Source organism: Polypterus senegalus, chromosome 8 (assembly GCF_016835505.1).
Source record: "Polypterus senegalus isolate Bchr_013 chromosome 8, ASM1683550v1, whole genome shotgun sequence".
In the NCBI taxonomy this organism is placed as follows: domain Eukaryota; kingdom Metazoa; phylum Chordata; class Cladistia; order Polypteriformes; family Polypteridae; genus Polypterus; species Polypterus senegalus.
The window spans coordinates 89,354,397-89,371,560 of NC_053161.1; the positions used below are offsets into that span (position 1 = coordinate 89,354,397).

A 17,164-nucleotide genomic window follows, 5' to 3' on the forward strand; every position below is an offset into this window, starting at 1 on the left:
CCTCAGAAAATGAAGTCGTTATTTTGAGGAAGACCACAGAAAGCTGCAAACTCATGGAGAAAAAAGTTTCTTTTAACATACAGAATCCTGACCAGAAGAGAGGACACCTCAAGTAGTAGCAGGGTATTGATTTAGCACGATTCATCCTACAATTTGTTGAAACCTTTTATGATTTCTTCAGTGTACAGTGACTGTGTGCCATTTTTTCACATTTGTTTTTTGTATGTTTTATGTAGTCTTCAAAATTCTATCATTATATCACATCCATTTGAGAGAAAAGCAGGCAGACGCTCTCAAAACAGGACACCACAGTGTTGTGTGATGATGCTGCTGTTGCACATGAAAGGGAAAAAAGTATTGATCTCACCTAGCAATTACGTTTGCCATATCCATTATGTCAGATGCTTTATACAACCACTATGAAATGCAAATATGAATACAAACCCAAGTATAGGATTAAACCGCTACTGACAAGATGAAGGGGCCTCTTTTCTATATGGAGGAAGCTAACATACTCTTTTTTTGTATATAATATACTGTACATGATTTTAGGTCTAAGCCTTATATCATTGATCTAAATAAAAGCATCCTGTATTTTCATGTAATGAATCCACCCCCTGGCAAACTTTCAAAATCTTATTAATTACACAAACTTAAGTCTGAAAATGATCACTAAGTTTTGTGTCAGTGTAATCACCATGTCTGATATCTTCTGTATCTTTGCTCCATGCAGATGCAATGAGGGAACCTTGTTTTTCATAGTTTGGGATGTGTCCACTTATATTTCCTTCCACACAAATTTCATCTAATTTACTGTATTCCTCAGTCATATCTTCAGCGCCCATGACTTCCAAGTAGGGTATTTCATTAGCAGTAAGGGCATTTCCACATGCTAGAGAATGCAGAAAAAAATAGATATTAATCTTAAACATAAGCATGAGTGCATATCATGGTAGTATGTGGTAGCAGAGTTGAATCAGTCTTAGGCAGGGCATTAGTTCAGCACAGGGCCAGTTCGCTAACCTACAAGTCTTTAGGGATGATGGAAGAAAATCCACACAGACAGAGAAATGGGGAGAACAAACACAATCTACACCGACAACACTGTGGTACATACTTTGAAATCAGAACATTCAGTTAATAAGACAGTAGAGCTATCATGCCATGCCATGCCATTCACACCTGTAATTACAAGGGAGGTTCAAAAGGTTTCTGCACTTTCATATTTTTCTTTGAAACAGTGAAGGCAGGAGGAGTAGTAATTGGGCATTTAAAAATTGGTATGACGCTTGGAAGACTGCATTGTAAAGGAAGGTGACTATGTAGAAAAGTGATGGCATTTGTTTTTGAAACTCTTAATAAATATAGTTTTAAGAAAAAGTGCGGAAACCTTTTGAACATCCCTTGTATTTGTCTAATCTTTTCTTTCTTTATCATTTAAATCAGTTGATTGGACATTTGGTTCCTGCTTTATGTCTGCTACTGCTAGGAAATGCTCTAGCCCCCTGTGCCAGTATCAAAGGATTGATCTAACAATAGATTAATATCTATTATTAATTTCAGTACTGACAGTCACAGAAGCTTCATCCTAGTAAAGCTCACAATAATGTATGTAGTATACAATTCCATGGCACTCCAGTGTCTACACAGTGCAATGAGATTCTGACTTGCATGGCACCCATGGGCAGCAGAAACTAGAATAATATAAACAATGATAATGAGCACAATGCAAAAAAACACATATAAAAAAGATAGACAAAAAACTTTAAATGAGAGTTGTTTTGCCTTTATATAGCAAAAAACAAAATCTACCAATGAGGTAAGCAAAAGTTACTTGACAAGATTTCTTAAAGTAAGCTAAAAATCATAATACACATTCTTTTATAAATAAATCATTCTTACAATAAGGAAAACAAGACTTAATGTCATGCTATAAATACTTTTCACTTGTTTAGATTTTTTTTTTTTTTAGTGCAAGAGCAAGATCTTACATTTTGATTCCTACCATTAAATGGAGAAATCTTGACTCCCCTACAATTTTACTTATGTTGGCAGTGGCTCAGCTGTTGTTAAAACCAAAAAGACAGCTATCTGTCAATGGTTACCAAATAATCTGGATAATTTGGACAGTTTCATCCACAACTCTCTAGTTTCCTACACAATTTCCTCCAGAACTCTTTTCTTGCTTTTAACAATTTTCCTCACCATCACTTGTGCCCTTTAATATAGAACCAAACTTTTCATAGACTGATTTTGTTTTTCTGTATTTTACTTCTCAAGCACAAACATTTGACCACCAAGGTGGACAATCATTCTCTTACCATAAACAGCTAATTCAGGAATTGTTTCTGCACCTTTTAGATATAACACATTACTAATACATTTCCCATGGGCTAACCACCTGCCAAACATCATCCTTCTTACTGCCATCTCCTCTTTGGTTGCATCACAGAGATGCTAAACCTATTAGCCTCCTCCATTGCATGATGGAACTTCTGTGTACCCTGAAAAGGTACTTCCACCCCACACTGAATATGAACTCAAGAGACAAATACCTTTTTTTACATTTGCTATGACAGTTGCTGCTTGTGTGACATGATATTACTGTATATATGCAGTTTAAATACACATATATTGTGACGCCTGGGGCGTGTACAGCCCCCCTAACCCCGACACAAACACAAGTTTGCCACACAGCACACAGTTTATTTACACGTGGGAGCACTTCCTTCACTACCCCTGAACAGCACAGTACCAAATGGCACACAATGCTTTGTCCTTTCTTTCTTTCTTTTCTCATCTCTTCCTGTCCACCTCTACTCCTCCTGACAAGCTTTGTCCTCCACTTCCCAAATTTGGCTTCCAGAATAGTGGCTTCTGGCTCCTTCTATTGGGCACCTGGAAGTGTTCTAGATGCTCCTTGCCCTGGTCCTTCCAGTGTGGAGGTGTCCCATCCAGGTATGGGCCCTGGCCATGTGCCACACTGCCCCTCCCACAGCTTAGCCTTGAGGGATGAAGCGGCCTGTCAGACTAGGGCTGGTTCTCTCCAAAGTCATGAGAGACGATGCTATGATTGTCACCATCTGGGCCACGGCTGGAGGGACTGTCTGTCAAGAAGGTCGGTTGACGCCAGGAGATGGAGTCAGGACAGCACCTCCCTGTCCCTTTCTTATCTTATTTTTTCAGGGTGGAGCCGTGGACCTGACCACATCAACTCCCCAGCACAGTGTATCATGTTGTTTGGAAATTAGGAGACAATCATTTTACATACTATACTGTATGAAAAAAACATTGTATCTGTGCAATTAGATCTACAGTTGAAAAAAATGATTGTTTGATTTTTACCTAGAGAACAGGCCATTTACTTTTAAAACCAAATGCACAGTTTTCATTTTTATTTCACTCAAAAAGTCACACAAGCAACAACCTAAATTAAATTAAAAAAAAAAAAATTATATTAATTTACCAGAGCAGATCTCGTTTTCTTCTTGTTGGGTCAAAATTATTTGATGGGTTCCTTCTTCCACTGCTGAAATCTCTGAGTGAACTTCAGGCTTGTTACCAGTTTTCACATTTGCATCTTCTTCAGTAAAGCATTCTTCATGGGCCTAAAATTTAAGTTACAAACTAATCAAATCATTATTATTTTTCAATTATTTCTTATTCTATAAAGTGTAGCAATCATAGTAAGGCTGACACCTCTGAAACATAATTAATTACACAAAATGAAAACACAGAAATGTATGTGTGCATTATTGGTCACTGACTTGGTAAACCTTGAGGAATTTACATTTTCAGATAATTAAATTCCAGAAATGAATTTAGTTAAATGAAATAATTAAAATGCTTTCTGGGTTTGGTCCCTGCCTTGACTTGACACTGCTGGGGCGGTCTCTAGCTTCCATTGCTTTAGTATTAAATTAACCTTGTTTGGAAAATGAGTGATTCAACATCCATTAGTTTTGCTTTTTTAAACTGACTAATTTTCTTTCCTGAAATTGCCCATTAATTTCTAATTTGCTTTGTATTGCATTGATTTACAAAATTGAAAATAAGCTCATAGAATAAAAATGAAAAGAGGGTTGGTTTGGAGTTACTTTATTCATTCCCTTGTGTTATTCAGCTTCACTGAGGAGATCTCCTAAGACACTTGGCCTCAGTTATAGTGCTGACGGTTAATTGGATGTATCAGATGTACTATGTGAGGAAGTGAGTATATATACAGTATATATACTGTAAAATAATAAAAATAGTAGCTTCGATCAGATTTGAATGCTACAGTTTGATCTATAATCTTGTACCATTGCAGAGTTTAAGAGGGTTTAGATCAAAGTAATATACATTGAATTATGGCTTCCCTTAACTTTACATACAGCATTAAAGTTTACAGGCTGTACATTTACATGTCCCATTTAGAGAACGCAAAGTTTTAAACATTGTACAGATAAGAGTAGGTGAAAAAAAATAATATCATAAACTATATATGATGTCCACCTCCTCTATGTTATGTCCTGACCCCTAAATATTGATATATTAAGGTATCCTTTCTTAGTTGACATCTTCTAATGTATATGTGCCATACTGCCAAATTTGAGCTTTTTAACTAAACAGGAAACAGAGGTTTTGTTGGTGAATGAGTGACTGAGTTCACTTTTCATTAAATACAGTATATATAGATTACTGTATATGCCATTTTCACTAAATATTTCTGGGGAACTGGAGCCTATCCTGGAATGATTATGTGCAGGGCAAGTTAATTGAGGGGAACCATCATGTACATGGCATTCACGCACGCAGAGTCACCAATTAACTGAATATGCACAGACTAAAAACACATTCTCAGAGAATTCAGCCAAGGAACAGTGCAATTTAGGGAAGCTGAATGCAAGATTGCTGCATATATTGCTGACAAGAGATTTCAAGGGGAACAGCAAACACTGGATAGGCACAAGTCAGAGACCATCTAATGAGTAAAAAAACCCACATTAATAAATGGACAGTCCATGTACAGTATATAAAAAGGTGGATGGACAGGATTTGTCAAGATTGTAAGGGATGCCTAGAATAGGATTTTCCAGGAAAACCACAGTAACAGAGAGGTTAAAAATGACTAAGATGGGTCTGGCGTGATTCTCCTAGGATGCTAGAAAACACAAGAGACATTCCACGAGGCATCTGAGTTCATATTTATGAAGTGTCTCAGAATTATTCCTAGAAATTGCACAAAAGTAACACTAAGATAAGAATTACTCCTACCTCTGAGTATTAACAAAGCATCCTACTCCAGCCACTGCAAAAAACCTCACACTGTTCCAGCAGTGTGCTGAAGTGCCATCCTCTCCACTTGTGTCCCAATCCAGGTGGTTTGTCGTGTGGTTGGTGCAGCAATGCGCTATCAGCGCATGCTGCCAACCTCCTCCTCCTCCTCCTCCCCTTCCTAGTCCCAAATTTGTGTCACTCAGAAAATTTTGTTTCCATAAAGAATGGTTTTATACTCCAAGATACTTAATTAATATAGGCACTTCTGGGGTTCTATTAATTAAAAATGAGGTGAGAAAGCCCAGAAGAAAATGTTTTTGGGAAAGGTGGGAATATGGAAACCATTAATCCAAGTAAGTTCATAAATCCCTGAAGCAATTCAGTATAGTTCAGTGTGTTTGCATCCTGCAGAGTCACTTTGAACATTCAGTTGAGTTTCTAAGTTTCTGAAGAGACAGGAAGATGGGGATGTTAATAGAAGAGAGACTTATTATGGTTAGTCCATGGAAATTCCTCTAGGATGGTAAGATGGGTCAAAGGAACCTGTATTAAACCGTCCTAGCAAAACAGGAAATTTTTGTTGCATTTATTTAAATTTAATCCTGTGTATATATATATATATCCATCCATCCATTCATTGTCCACCGCTTATCTGAAGTCGGGTCATGGGGGCAGCAGCCTATGCAGGGAAGCCCAGACATCCCTCTCCCCGGCCACCTCCTCCAGCTCCTCTGGGGGGACCCAAGGCGTTCCCAGGCCAGCCGGGAGATACAATCCCTCCAGCGTGTCCTGGGTCTGCCCCGTGGCCTTCTCCCAGTGGGACATGCCCAGAACACGCCCCTAAAGAGGCGTCCCAGGGGGCATCCTGACCAGATGCCCAAACCACCTCAGCTGACTCCTCTCAATGCGGAGGAGCAGCGACTCTACTCCGAGTCTCTCCTGGATAACTGAACTCCTCATTCTATCTCTAAGGGAAAGTCCATCCACCCTGCTTAGAAAACTCATTTCGGCCACTTGTATCTGCGATCATCCTCTTTTGGTCACTACCCAAAGCTCGTGGCCATAGGTGATGGTAGGAATGTAGATTGACTGGTAAATCGACAACCTCGCCTTTTGACTCTCTCTTTGGCTCTCTCTTCACCATGACGGACCATTACAGAGCCTGCATTACTGCGGATGCCGCACCGATCTTTCTATCAGCCTCCCGCTTCATTCTTCCCTCACTCGTGAACAAGATCCCGAGATACTTGAACTCCTCCATTTTCCATGGCTTGCCCAAACTCCTCCCATGCCCGAGTTTTTGCCTCTGTAACAGCCGATGCCGCCAGAAGCTTGGCTCGTCGGTACCCCTCAGCTGCCTCTGGAGTCCCACTGGTCTACCAGACCCGATAGGATTCTTTCTTCAACTTGATTGCCTCTCGAACCTTAGGATTAACGCCACGAGAGGCACCGACAACCTTGCGGCCATAGCTCCGTTCTTCGCCTCCCTTGGAATGAGATTGAAGTTCTGCCGCAGGTGGCAGTTAAAGATCTTTCTGACCGGTTCCTCAGCCAGATGTTCTCAGCAGACCCTCACTATACGTTTGGGTCTGCCTGGTCTGTCCGGCACGCCTCTCCCACCATCTAATCCAACTTGCAACCAGGTAGTGATCAGTTGACAGCTCAGCCCCTCTCTTCACCCGAGTGTCCAAGACATAAGGTCATAGATCCGACGGCATGATTACAAAGTCTATCATCAAGCTATGACCTTGGGCATCCTGGCGCCAAGTGCACTTATGGATGCCCTTATGCTCGAACATGGTGTTTGTTATGGACAATCCATGACCAAAACAGAAGTCCAACAACTGAACACCACTCGAGTTTAGATCGGGGAGGCCATTCCTCCCAATCACACCTCTCCAGGTTTCACTGTCGTTGCTGACGTGAGCATTTAAGTCTCCAAGCAGGACGATAGAGTCCCCAGAAGCTGCGCTTCACAGCGCTTCCTCCAGGGACTCAAAGAAGGCTGGGTACTATGAACTACCATTCAGTGCATAAACGCAAAAAACAGTCCCTTCTCAAAGGTGCAGTGAAGCAACCCTCTCATCCAACGGAGAGAACCCCAACATGCAGGCCTCGAGCTGGGGGGGCTAGAAGCACCCCACCCCTGCCCGACGCCTTTCACCCACAGCAACTCCAGAGTGGAACAACCGCGTGTAGAGGTGATCCCGACTATATCTAGCTGGTACCTCTCAATCTCTCACAGCAATTCAGGCTCCTTCCCTGCCAGAGAGGTAACATTCCATGTCCCAAGAGCCGGTTTCAGTAACCGAGGGTCGGAACGCCATGGCTCCCGCCTTCAGCCACCACCCATATCATATTGCACCCGAGCCCTATGGCCTCTCTTGCAGGTGGTGGGCCCACAAGAGAGCGGAACCATGTTGCTCCTTTGGGCTGAGCCTGGCTGGGCCCCTTGGTCAAAGTTCCAGCCACCAGGTGCTCGCCAGCGAGCCCCTCCCCCAGGCCTGGCTCCAGGGTGGAGCCCCGGGTACCCTTTCCCGGGCAAGGGAAATATATATACGTAGTAAGTAGATCATGGGTTTGCATCTCAGGTCCTCCATACATGGAGAGCCCTTTGAGTAATGAGAAAGAGGTTAGGAGCAGGCGCTGTTACAGCGCATTGCCTCACCCACCACATGACGAACCAAATCAAGATCCTAGATTAGGACCCGAATGCAGTCATGCAATGGGTGACACCTCAGCACCACACTAGTTCAGATGTAGTGGAACAGTGGGTGGTTTCTTTATAGCGGCCGGAGAGCCAATTCTGCCACCAACCCCCAGGTTTTTCCCTGCTGGTTGGAGGGCTTACATGCTGGGCTGGATTCAGATTAACGTCATACCCAGGACGGTAGTGAGAAAAGCACTCTATAAATATAAAGAATTATTATTATTATATATTCACTACATTTAGTCATCACTGTCTAAACTTTTTATTAAAAGAAACTACACACACACACACACACACATATTTATATACATGTGTGAATATGTGTTTAGTTCAGTATATTTCAGTTCTCCTGTCATTTGCTTCACTTTGGGATGGTGGTCAGTGGTGCCCCCATCAATAAATAATAAATAATGCATACCTGTGCATTATCAGTTGTTTGGATGACTAAGGCGTGTTTCATTTGATGAGAAAAAAGTAACCAAATTAAGTGGTCTGATCGTTTTTCCTTTAGCTCACTTTCATATTGGTCTTGAAGGACAAAGCAGTTCTCTTCATTCTTGGGAAAAATAAGAAGGAGACTAGTTGAAAATATATATTAATCTGTTACATTCATAATGACAAAACATACTGTGAATAAAATTGTTCTACTATATTTCCTCAGAGCAATATAAGCATAGTAATTCACACGTCTGGGGGGCTTTGCAGGGCACATTCCCTTGCTGCATATGCACAGTAACATAGGCTAGTTCCAGGTTATCTTAATCTGTTAGTATCCTGCTACATAGCCTACTGTACATTAAAGATGTCAGGTTTTTTTTTTCTACATATTGGGAAGTTTTTCAAAGCACAAAGAACCAACCTCATATGCAAACCCTTCCAAAAATGAAATGGTGCTTTGTCAAGCAATTGAGCTATGGGGGACCACACAAAACAGTAAATTAGCCATAAAGTGCCATTAAAGAACCATTATTTTTAAGAGTGTACAATTATACTCATATTTATTACTTCATACATCATACTTCATTCAGGTTATTGCCAATAAAAAACAGAAGGGGGTAGGGTGACCATCTCTCCCAAGGAAAGGCTGCAAGACATCAAGTGGGATGTTAGACATGTCATTTTAATAACTCATTTTGATATTTTGACTATGCAACTCCACTCAGCACTATACTCAAAAAAAAGTAAACTGAATTGAATATTTTTCTTGAAGAGAAAGATAAATCACCTCAATTAGTCTTGAAGGAAAAATGCTGAGAGAATTTTATAGAAAGGACTGGGGAAAAAAAATGAAAGTCAAAAATAACAAGTTAGGATCAAAAAGGCCAAAAGACCAAAGGAAAAATCAAAACTCACAAGTCCAAAACATGAATCATAGTGGTAGTCTCAAAACAATTTAGAAATCTATTTCTCTGGATGTTGGCAGAATAGGCAATTTATTTAGCCACAGCTATGGTGACGGTGACAGATTAAGTCCCTGTGATTAGGAAACCACCACCCCCAATAAAATACAGGATTAAAGACAAAGATTTCGTGTAAAGATAGATGCTGTATAGCTCTTTAAAATCATACTTATTACAAACATAAAATAATGAGGAAGGAGATCTCTCATTATCCATACAGTGGCGATGAGAAAATATTTTTATTGAGTGGAAAGGGAAAAAGATAAACAGATTAGTTGCTTTGTAAGAAATTGCTTTATCTTAATTATATACTACTGTATAAAAAGATATGTGCTAATCTAAACCTGACAACAGCTGAATGATTTTTTTCAACTTGCATTACACTTTTCCTTTTTGTCTCTTCAAAGGCCACATGCTCATAAGCTAGAAAATAAAAATGGTCTTAGCCTTCTTTGTATAATGTGCAGTATCATACACAGAAAAATACGTGCTAAAATCATTTCTTATTATTTTTTTGTTTGCTCACCTTTCCTTACCTTACTAACCAAAATCATCACAGCACTCCTTAGCTCTCTCTCCTGATGTTGTATAAGTTCAGTCAAAAGGCACACAGCACAGTCTCCCCATGTAACTTTTAGCTGAAAAGAGGATTTGACTTGCCACAGTTTTCGGGCAGTTGCTACTCTCAATACACTTGTCAATTCCAAAAGGTCATCTGCAACAAAGTTAGAGATTATGTTGTAAAATTGGTGGTCAACCATTAGCAAACTGACTGGAAGATAAAAACATGGTCAGGGTAATATGACGATACTGTGGTTAACAAAACTGCCCCATGGGGTCGTTTGAGAATGTTTTGTTTTACTAGGGGGCTTTGCCCCCTGCTCGTTTTTTTCCCCGATGGCAACACGAATTAGACGTTCTTCAAGTCTCCGAACAATTCAGACAATATATTCTATCTTTGTTTGCTGTTCCTTTATTTCACCAAGTAATAATTTTCATTTGTTTGTGCTAATGTGATCTTTACTATCCTTTTTTTGAGACTTTCAAATTTTCGTACTTCCATTATCTCTGACCTGCTTTGCATGTGTACCGCGCCAACGTTTTTGAATTCTTTACGACATTCTACTTTGTCATCTACTCTTTGTCTTTCATTTCCGGCCCGGGCATGGTTAAATCTCTTGGCACAATAACTCGCCTCATGGGACATGAAAGTGTCTCTCTGAGAAAATCACATCTTGTTTCCTTCCAAGATTTTTTTTATTATAAAATGTTATACAAATGTGATTAACTTTGTATTGATAAAGAGCCAACACATCACGAAAAACATCTGTGTTTGGTGTATATGGTGGTTTTTAATATTACATGGTTCTTTATGAAGACTACAAAACAAAGCAACACATAAAAGCCTGGGAGTTTAAAAGATAAATAAGAGACAAAATTAAACACAGGGAATCAGTGAGACACTGGGAAAAGTCTACAAGTGTTCTGGCATCAAGCCAGAATAAAAATACCTAATTTTGTAACAAAACAACAGAATTGGCTTCAGTACTTATTTATGGGTTATCTGTAACATAATTAAGTAAGAGGATAGCAGAATTTATATGCAAGAGGAAAAAGGTTTGTTTTCAGATTTAATCAATCATACCTGAGAAAGATGAGAGGTCAGCATTCAGACTGGGTGAGATCTCCTGATTTTCATTGAAGTCTTCCAAGGAGAGGTTGTGCAGTAGTCTAATGAAATAACACCTCTCCCATTCCTGTCTAAGCAGTAGGCATTCCACTGCTGTCTCCTAAAAGAAAGTAATCCATATTCATGTTCATCTACTACAGACCCTGAAAACCATAATTTCTAAATTATTAGACAGAGCTGTACTACATGTATCAGTATTACTCCTTGCCAAGATATAACAATAGCAGCAATGCTCTTAAATGACTGTCAGTCATTTAATTACTTTTACAAAAGTATTTCTTTTCTGGACCATGGGTTGCTCTAAGGGTGTCCTCATACCCAAAGCATACCTAGGAAAGTTAAAGGTGTAAAAAATAAGGGTTTACTATAAAAGAATCCCAAGTGAACAGTGAAAACAGCAGCACAAATATGGGGAATACAGAGGGTGCCTTGCTGTGTCAAGTTGTGGTGGACTAAGTGCTCTGTTGTCAACCCATCAAGTGCGTCAGACCCACTGCAAAATAACTTGCTGTGCTCTTGAGTGAAAACATGAAGTATACCTAAATAGGAAAATAAAAAAAACAATAGGTGATGCTATCACATGAAGATGCTATTCCAGTTGCCCACAAACACTCCATGCAATATTCCTTTAGCTCATTTTCCTTTACAACAACTACAAACACCACCACACCTTTGCTAGCCTGCCTAATTCTCATCCTTCATTCATTATTGCTAAACATAGAATCTCAGCAGTCACTCATGTCATCCCTGAAATGGTGTTAAGCTTTTAGGGGTGGACCTAAAAAAGGGGCCCTCACTATAGACAGAGCCAAAGGGAATCAGGACTATACATTAACTCAGTATTGACTTTACAATCACACTATATAAACAATGTTCTTAGCTCTCTTTTTCATAGGTTGATAAGTTCATAGGGTAAATATTTATGAGTACACATTAAACATGAAATTCTTATTTGCATTTTTTATCAACATGTAGCACATCGCTATTCTTGGACACCATGATCACTGAGATTATTACCTTATCCTTATATATTTTCATTTCCTTCTTTCCTCATCATGAAGAACTAACATACAAGTCAGTTTAGAAGAGAGTGTTACCATATACACACACACGCACACAAACACACACACACACATATATATATATATATCCTTATATATAATTTGATACTATCCGTATGTATGGTGTTTGTGTCAATACCTCGTATGTATGGTGTTCGTGTCAATACCTCGACTCACCATATGTATGGTGTTCGCGTCAATACCTCGACTCAGTACAAGTTAGAACCATGCAATGGGACTGTGCCTCTGTAGTTAGAACATAACGTGGCAAATGCGGACGCAGTATTGCATGATTGGCTAAGAATGTTCGAATGCTTCAGTGACGCCGCTGGACGGCCGAGTATAGTAAGTTGGTGTTGGTTCGAGCCGATAACAGAAAGTTCAGTTGGATTTTGGAACGTTGGTTTGGTGGGGCGTATTTTCCAGGACTAACATCGTCGACTGACTTAAACCCTTCGACAGATTCGGAATCGTAAGTAATTGAGAACGTATTGGCATCTGCTTGGTACGTCGAAATCTATCTTTGGGCAGTTCGGTTTTGGCATCTGTCCTTCTGACAGCTATTGGCAAACTGAGTAATGACAGCTGGGTATTAACAGCTTAGCAGGTCATTGTTTAAATTTTAGCCAATCTCAGATCTAAAATGACCACGCCAACATAATTATTACTCCGACTCTGATTAGAGTCGTAAAATACGGTTTGTTTTGAAAATTCTCCTCCTTGAACTGTCACCTTATCGTGGTGGAGGGGTTTGCGTGTCCCAATGATCCTAGGAGCTATGTTGTCTGGGCTTTATGCCCCTGGTAGGGCCACCCAAGGCAAACTGGTCCTAGGTGAGGGATGAGACAAAGAGCGGTTCAATAAACCTCTGATGAAGAATAAAAACCTTGGACGACGTTTTCCCTTGCCCGGACGTGGGTCACCAGGGCCCCCCTCTGGAGCCAGGCATGGAGGTGGGGCTCGATGGCGAGCGCCTGGTGGCCGGGCCTGCACCCATGGGGCTCGGCCGGGCACAGCCCGAAGAGGTAACGTGGGTCCTCCTCCCCATGGGCTCACCACCTATGGGAGGGGCCAAGGAGGTTGGGTGCAGTGTGAGTTGGGTGGTGGCGGCGGGACCTTGGCGGTCTGATCCTCGGCTACAGAAACTGGCTCTTGGGACGTGGAATGTCACCTCTGAAGGGAAGGAGCCTGAGCTAGTGCGCGAGGTCGAGAGGTTCCGGCTAGATATAGTCGGACTCACCTCGACGCACAGCTTGGACTCTGGAACCAATCTCCCTGAGAGGGGCTGCACTCTCTACAACTCTGGAGTTGCCCCCGGTGAGAGGCGCCGAGCAGGTGTGGGCATACTTATTGCCCCCGACTAGGAGCCTGTGCATTGGGGTTTACCCCGGTGGATGAGAGGGTGGCCTCCCTCCGCCTTCGGGTGGGGGGAAGGGTCCTGACTGTTGTTTGTGCGTATGCCAACAGCAGTTTGGAGTATCCACCCTTTTGGAGTCTCAGGAGGGGTTGCTAGAGGGCATACCTTCTGGGGATTCCCTCGTTTTGTTGGGAGACTTCAATGCTCACGTGGGCAATGACAGTGAGACCTGGAGGGCGTGATTGGGAGGAATGGCCCCGATCTGAACCCGAGCGGTGTTTTGTTATTGGACTTCTGTGCTCGCCATGGATTGTCCATAACGAACACCATGTTCAAGCATAAGGGTGTTCATATGTGCACTTGGCACCAGGACACCCTAGGCCTCAGGTCGATGATCGACTTTGTGGTCGTGTCGCCGGACTTGCGCCATATGTCTTGGACACTCGGGTGAAGAGAGGGGCGGAGCTGTCAACTGATCACCACCTGGTGGTGAGTTGGCTTCGATGGTGGGGGAAGATGCCGGTTAGACCTGGTAGGCCCAAACGTGTTGTGAGGGTCTGCTGGGAACGGCTGGCAGAGTCCCCTGTCAGAAGTAGCTTCAACATTGAGTCCGAATGGGCCATGTTCCGTGCCTCTATTGTTGAGGCGGCTGACCGGAGCTGTGGCCGCAAGGTGGTCGGTGCCTGTCATGGCGGCAATCCCCAAACCCGCTGGTGGACACCGGCAGTGAGGGATGCCGTCAGGCGAAGAAGGAGTCCTATAGGACTTTTTGTCCTGTGGGTCTCTGGAGGCAGCTGATAGGTACCGCAGGCCAAGCGAACGGCTTCGTTGTTGCTGAGGCAAAACTCGGGCATGGGAGGAGTTTGAGAGGCCATGGAGAACGACTTTCGGACGGCTTCGAGGAGATTCTGGTCCACCGTCCGGCCTCAGGAGGGGAAGCAGTGCAGTGTCAACACCGTATATGGTGGGGATGGTGCGCTGCTGACCTCACTGACGCTGTGGGTCAGTGGGAGGAGTACTTCGAAGACCTCCTCAATCCCACTAACATGCCTTCCAATGAGGAAGCAGAGCCTGGGGACTCTGAGGTGGGCTCTCCCATCTCTGGGACTGAAGTCACCGAGGTGGTCAAAAACTCCTTGGTGGCAGGGCCCCGGGGTGGATGAGATACCGAGTTCCTTAAGGCTCTGGATGTTGTAGGACTGTCTTGGTTGACACGCCTCTGCAACATCGCATGGACATCGGGACAGTGCCTCTGGATTGGCAGACCGGGGTGGTGGTCCCCTCTTTAAAAAGGGGGACCGGAGGGTGTGTTCCAACTATAGAGGGATCACACTCCTCAGCCTCCCTGGAAAAGTCTATTCGGGGATTCTGGAGAGGAGGGTCCGCCGGATAGTGAACCTCGGATTCAGGAGGAACAGTGTGGTTTTGTCCTGGTCGCGGAACAGTGGACCAGCTCTTCACCCTTAGCAGAGTCCTGAGGGTGCATGGGAGTTTGCCCGACCGGGCTACATGTGTTTTGTGGACTTGGAAAAGGCATTCGACCGTGTCCCTCGGGAATCCTGTGGGGGGTGCTCCGGGAGTATGGGGTACCGGACCCCTGATAAGAGCTGTTCGGTCTCTGTACAACCGTGTCAGAGCTTGGTCCGCATTGCCGCAGTAAGTCGAGCCCGCTTCCAGTGAGAGTTGGACTCGCCAGGGCTGCCCTTTGTCACCATTCTGTTCATAACTTTTATGGACAGAATTTCTAGGCGCAGCCAGGGTGTTGAAGGGGTCCGTTTGGTGGACTCAGGATTGGGTCACTGCTTTTGCAGATGATGTTGTCCTGTTTGCTTCATCAGGCGTGATCTTCAGCTCTCTGGATCGGTTCGCAGCTGAGTGTGAAGCGGCTGGGATGAGAATCAGCACCTCAAAATCCGAGAGCATGGTCCTCAGCCGGAAAAGGGTGGAGTGCCCTCTCAGGGCTGGGGGAGAGATCCTGCCCCAAGTGGAGGAGTTCAAGTATCTCGGGGTCTTGTTCACGAGTGAGGGAAGAATGGAGCGTGAGATCGACAGGCGGATCGGTGCGGCATCCACAGTGATGCGGCTCTGCATCGGTCTGTTGTGGTGAAAAAGGAGCTGAGCCGTAAGGCAAAGCTCTCAAATTTACCAGTCGATCTACGCTCCTACCCTCACCTATGGTCATGAGCTATGGGTAGTGACCAAAGAACGAGATCGCAATACAAGCGGCTGAAATGAGTTTCCTCCGCAGGGTGTCTGGGCTTTCCCTTAAAGATAGGGTGAGAAGCTCAGTCATCCGGGAGGGGCTCAGAGTAGAGCCGCTGCTCCTCCGCATCGAGAGGAGTCAGATGAGGTGGCTCGGGCATCTGATCAGGATGCCTCCTGGACGCCTCCCTGGTGAGGTGTTCCGGGCACGCCCAACCGGGAGGAGGCCCCGGGAAAGACCCAGGACACGCTGGAGGGACTATGTCTCCGGCTGGCCTGGGAACGCCTTTGGGATTCTCCCGAAGAGCTGGAAGAAGTGGCCGGGAGAGGGAAGTCTGGGCCTCTCTGCTTAAGCTGCTGCCCCCGCGACCCGACCTCGGATAAGCGGAAGAGGATGGAGGATGGGTTTTGAAAATTTGTTTGCCGTAAAAAATCAAATGAGGTGCGCCGAAGAGCTGAGTTCACATCTCGCATCCCCGTTTAAACAGGAAGCTCTTCATTACATTGGCTGAAAAGGTCTATTTTAAGCAGAAATCAGTGCCATGATAACAAAATCATTTCAAGGACTTAAAAAAACAAATAATTCTTTGCAGAGAAAGTATGGATTTCACAAACATAGAATTTGCAGCCCGATTCGATTGGGTTCCCAGTCGCTAGTATATAAAGTATATATATATACTGTATATATATATATATATATATATATATATATATTTACAGGCCATATGATACAGTGCCATTCCCCAGGTATGTCACATTCATTTCATCCCTAACAATTTACTACCAAACATACACCAAAATTGCTTAAAGTTATTTTATGATTATCCGTTTGCATAAAACATACACGGTTGCTAGCAACCCAAAATGTGGTGCTGTGTCAGAATTTTTACATGTGAATTTTCAGTGTTGCATTTGTACAAAATGTTTTTTTTCCAGGAATTGTTTGAATCTATGTGTATTCAGTACAGCTACATTTCTATCTTGTTGCTTAATATATAGGTATTCATAAGTTTACAGAGTTAAGAGATAAGATCAGAAATGCTGCAGCACTTATCAGAACAGCAAGCCCCTGAAAGAGTTCCTGTTGTTGATGGCAGATTACTGAGTCAGTGAGACTCAGAAGCAGGCAGCAGGGAATCGGACAATGAAAAACAGAATGAGGCAGTACAGAGTGATACTTCTGGTGACATGAAATCCTGAATGCTCTGGACAGAAAACTGTAGAGGGGCAGAGCTCAGACAAGATGGAGCAGGTTTAAGGACAAGGGGGCAGGCAGCTGTAGCAGCTGTACAAAGCGAAACAGCACAAGTCACTTCGCCTTCTCAGAAAAGCAAAACTGGACAAAAAAAGTGGACAAAAACACAGAAGGTGCCATACATGTGCAGTATCACTGGACTCAAAACAATTGACCACTGTAGTGTGTGCCAGTAGCCACATTGCGTTAATCATAAAAATATTACTGTGATATGCGACTATTGTGCTAAG

General features: G+C 43.1%; 1 protein-coding gene across 1 annotated transcript in view; it reads right to left on the minus strand.

Moving 5' to 3' along the window:
* Nucleotides 1–653: 653 nt before the first annotated feature.
* LOC120534572 overlaps nt 654–17,164 on the minus strand; it is a 34,479-nt gene continuing 17,968 nt past the window's right edge. The window contains exons 7-11 of the mRNA XM_039762165.1: nt 11,015–11,159; nt 9,906–10,084; nt 8,388–8,525; nt 3,467–3,608; nt 654–892 (exon numbers count right to left, since the gene is read on the minus strand). Coding sequence (XP_039618099.1) covers nt 654–892; nt 3,467–3,608; nt 8,388–8,525; nt 9,906–10,084; nt 11,015–11,159 — 843 coding nt within the window. The remainder of the gene's footprint in view (nt 893–3,466; nt 3,609–8,387; nt 8,526–9,905; nt 10,085–11,014; nt 11,160–17,164) is intronic.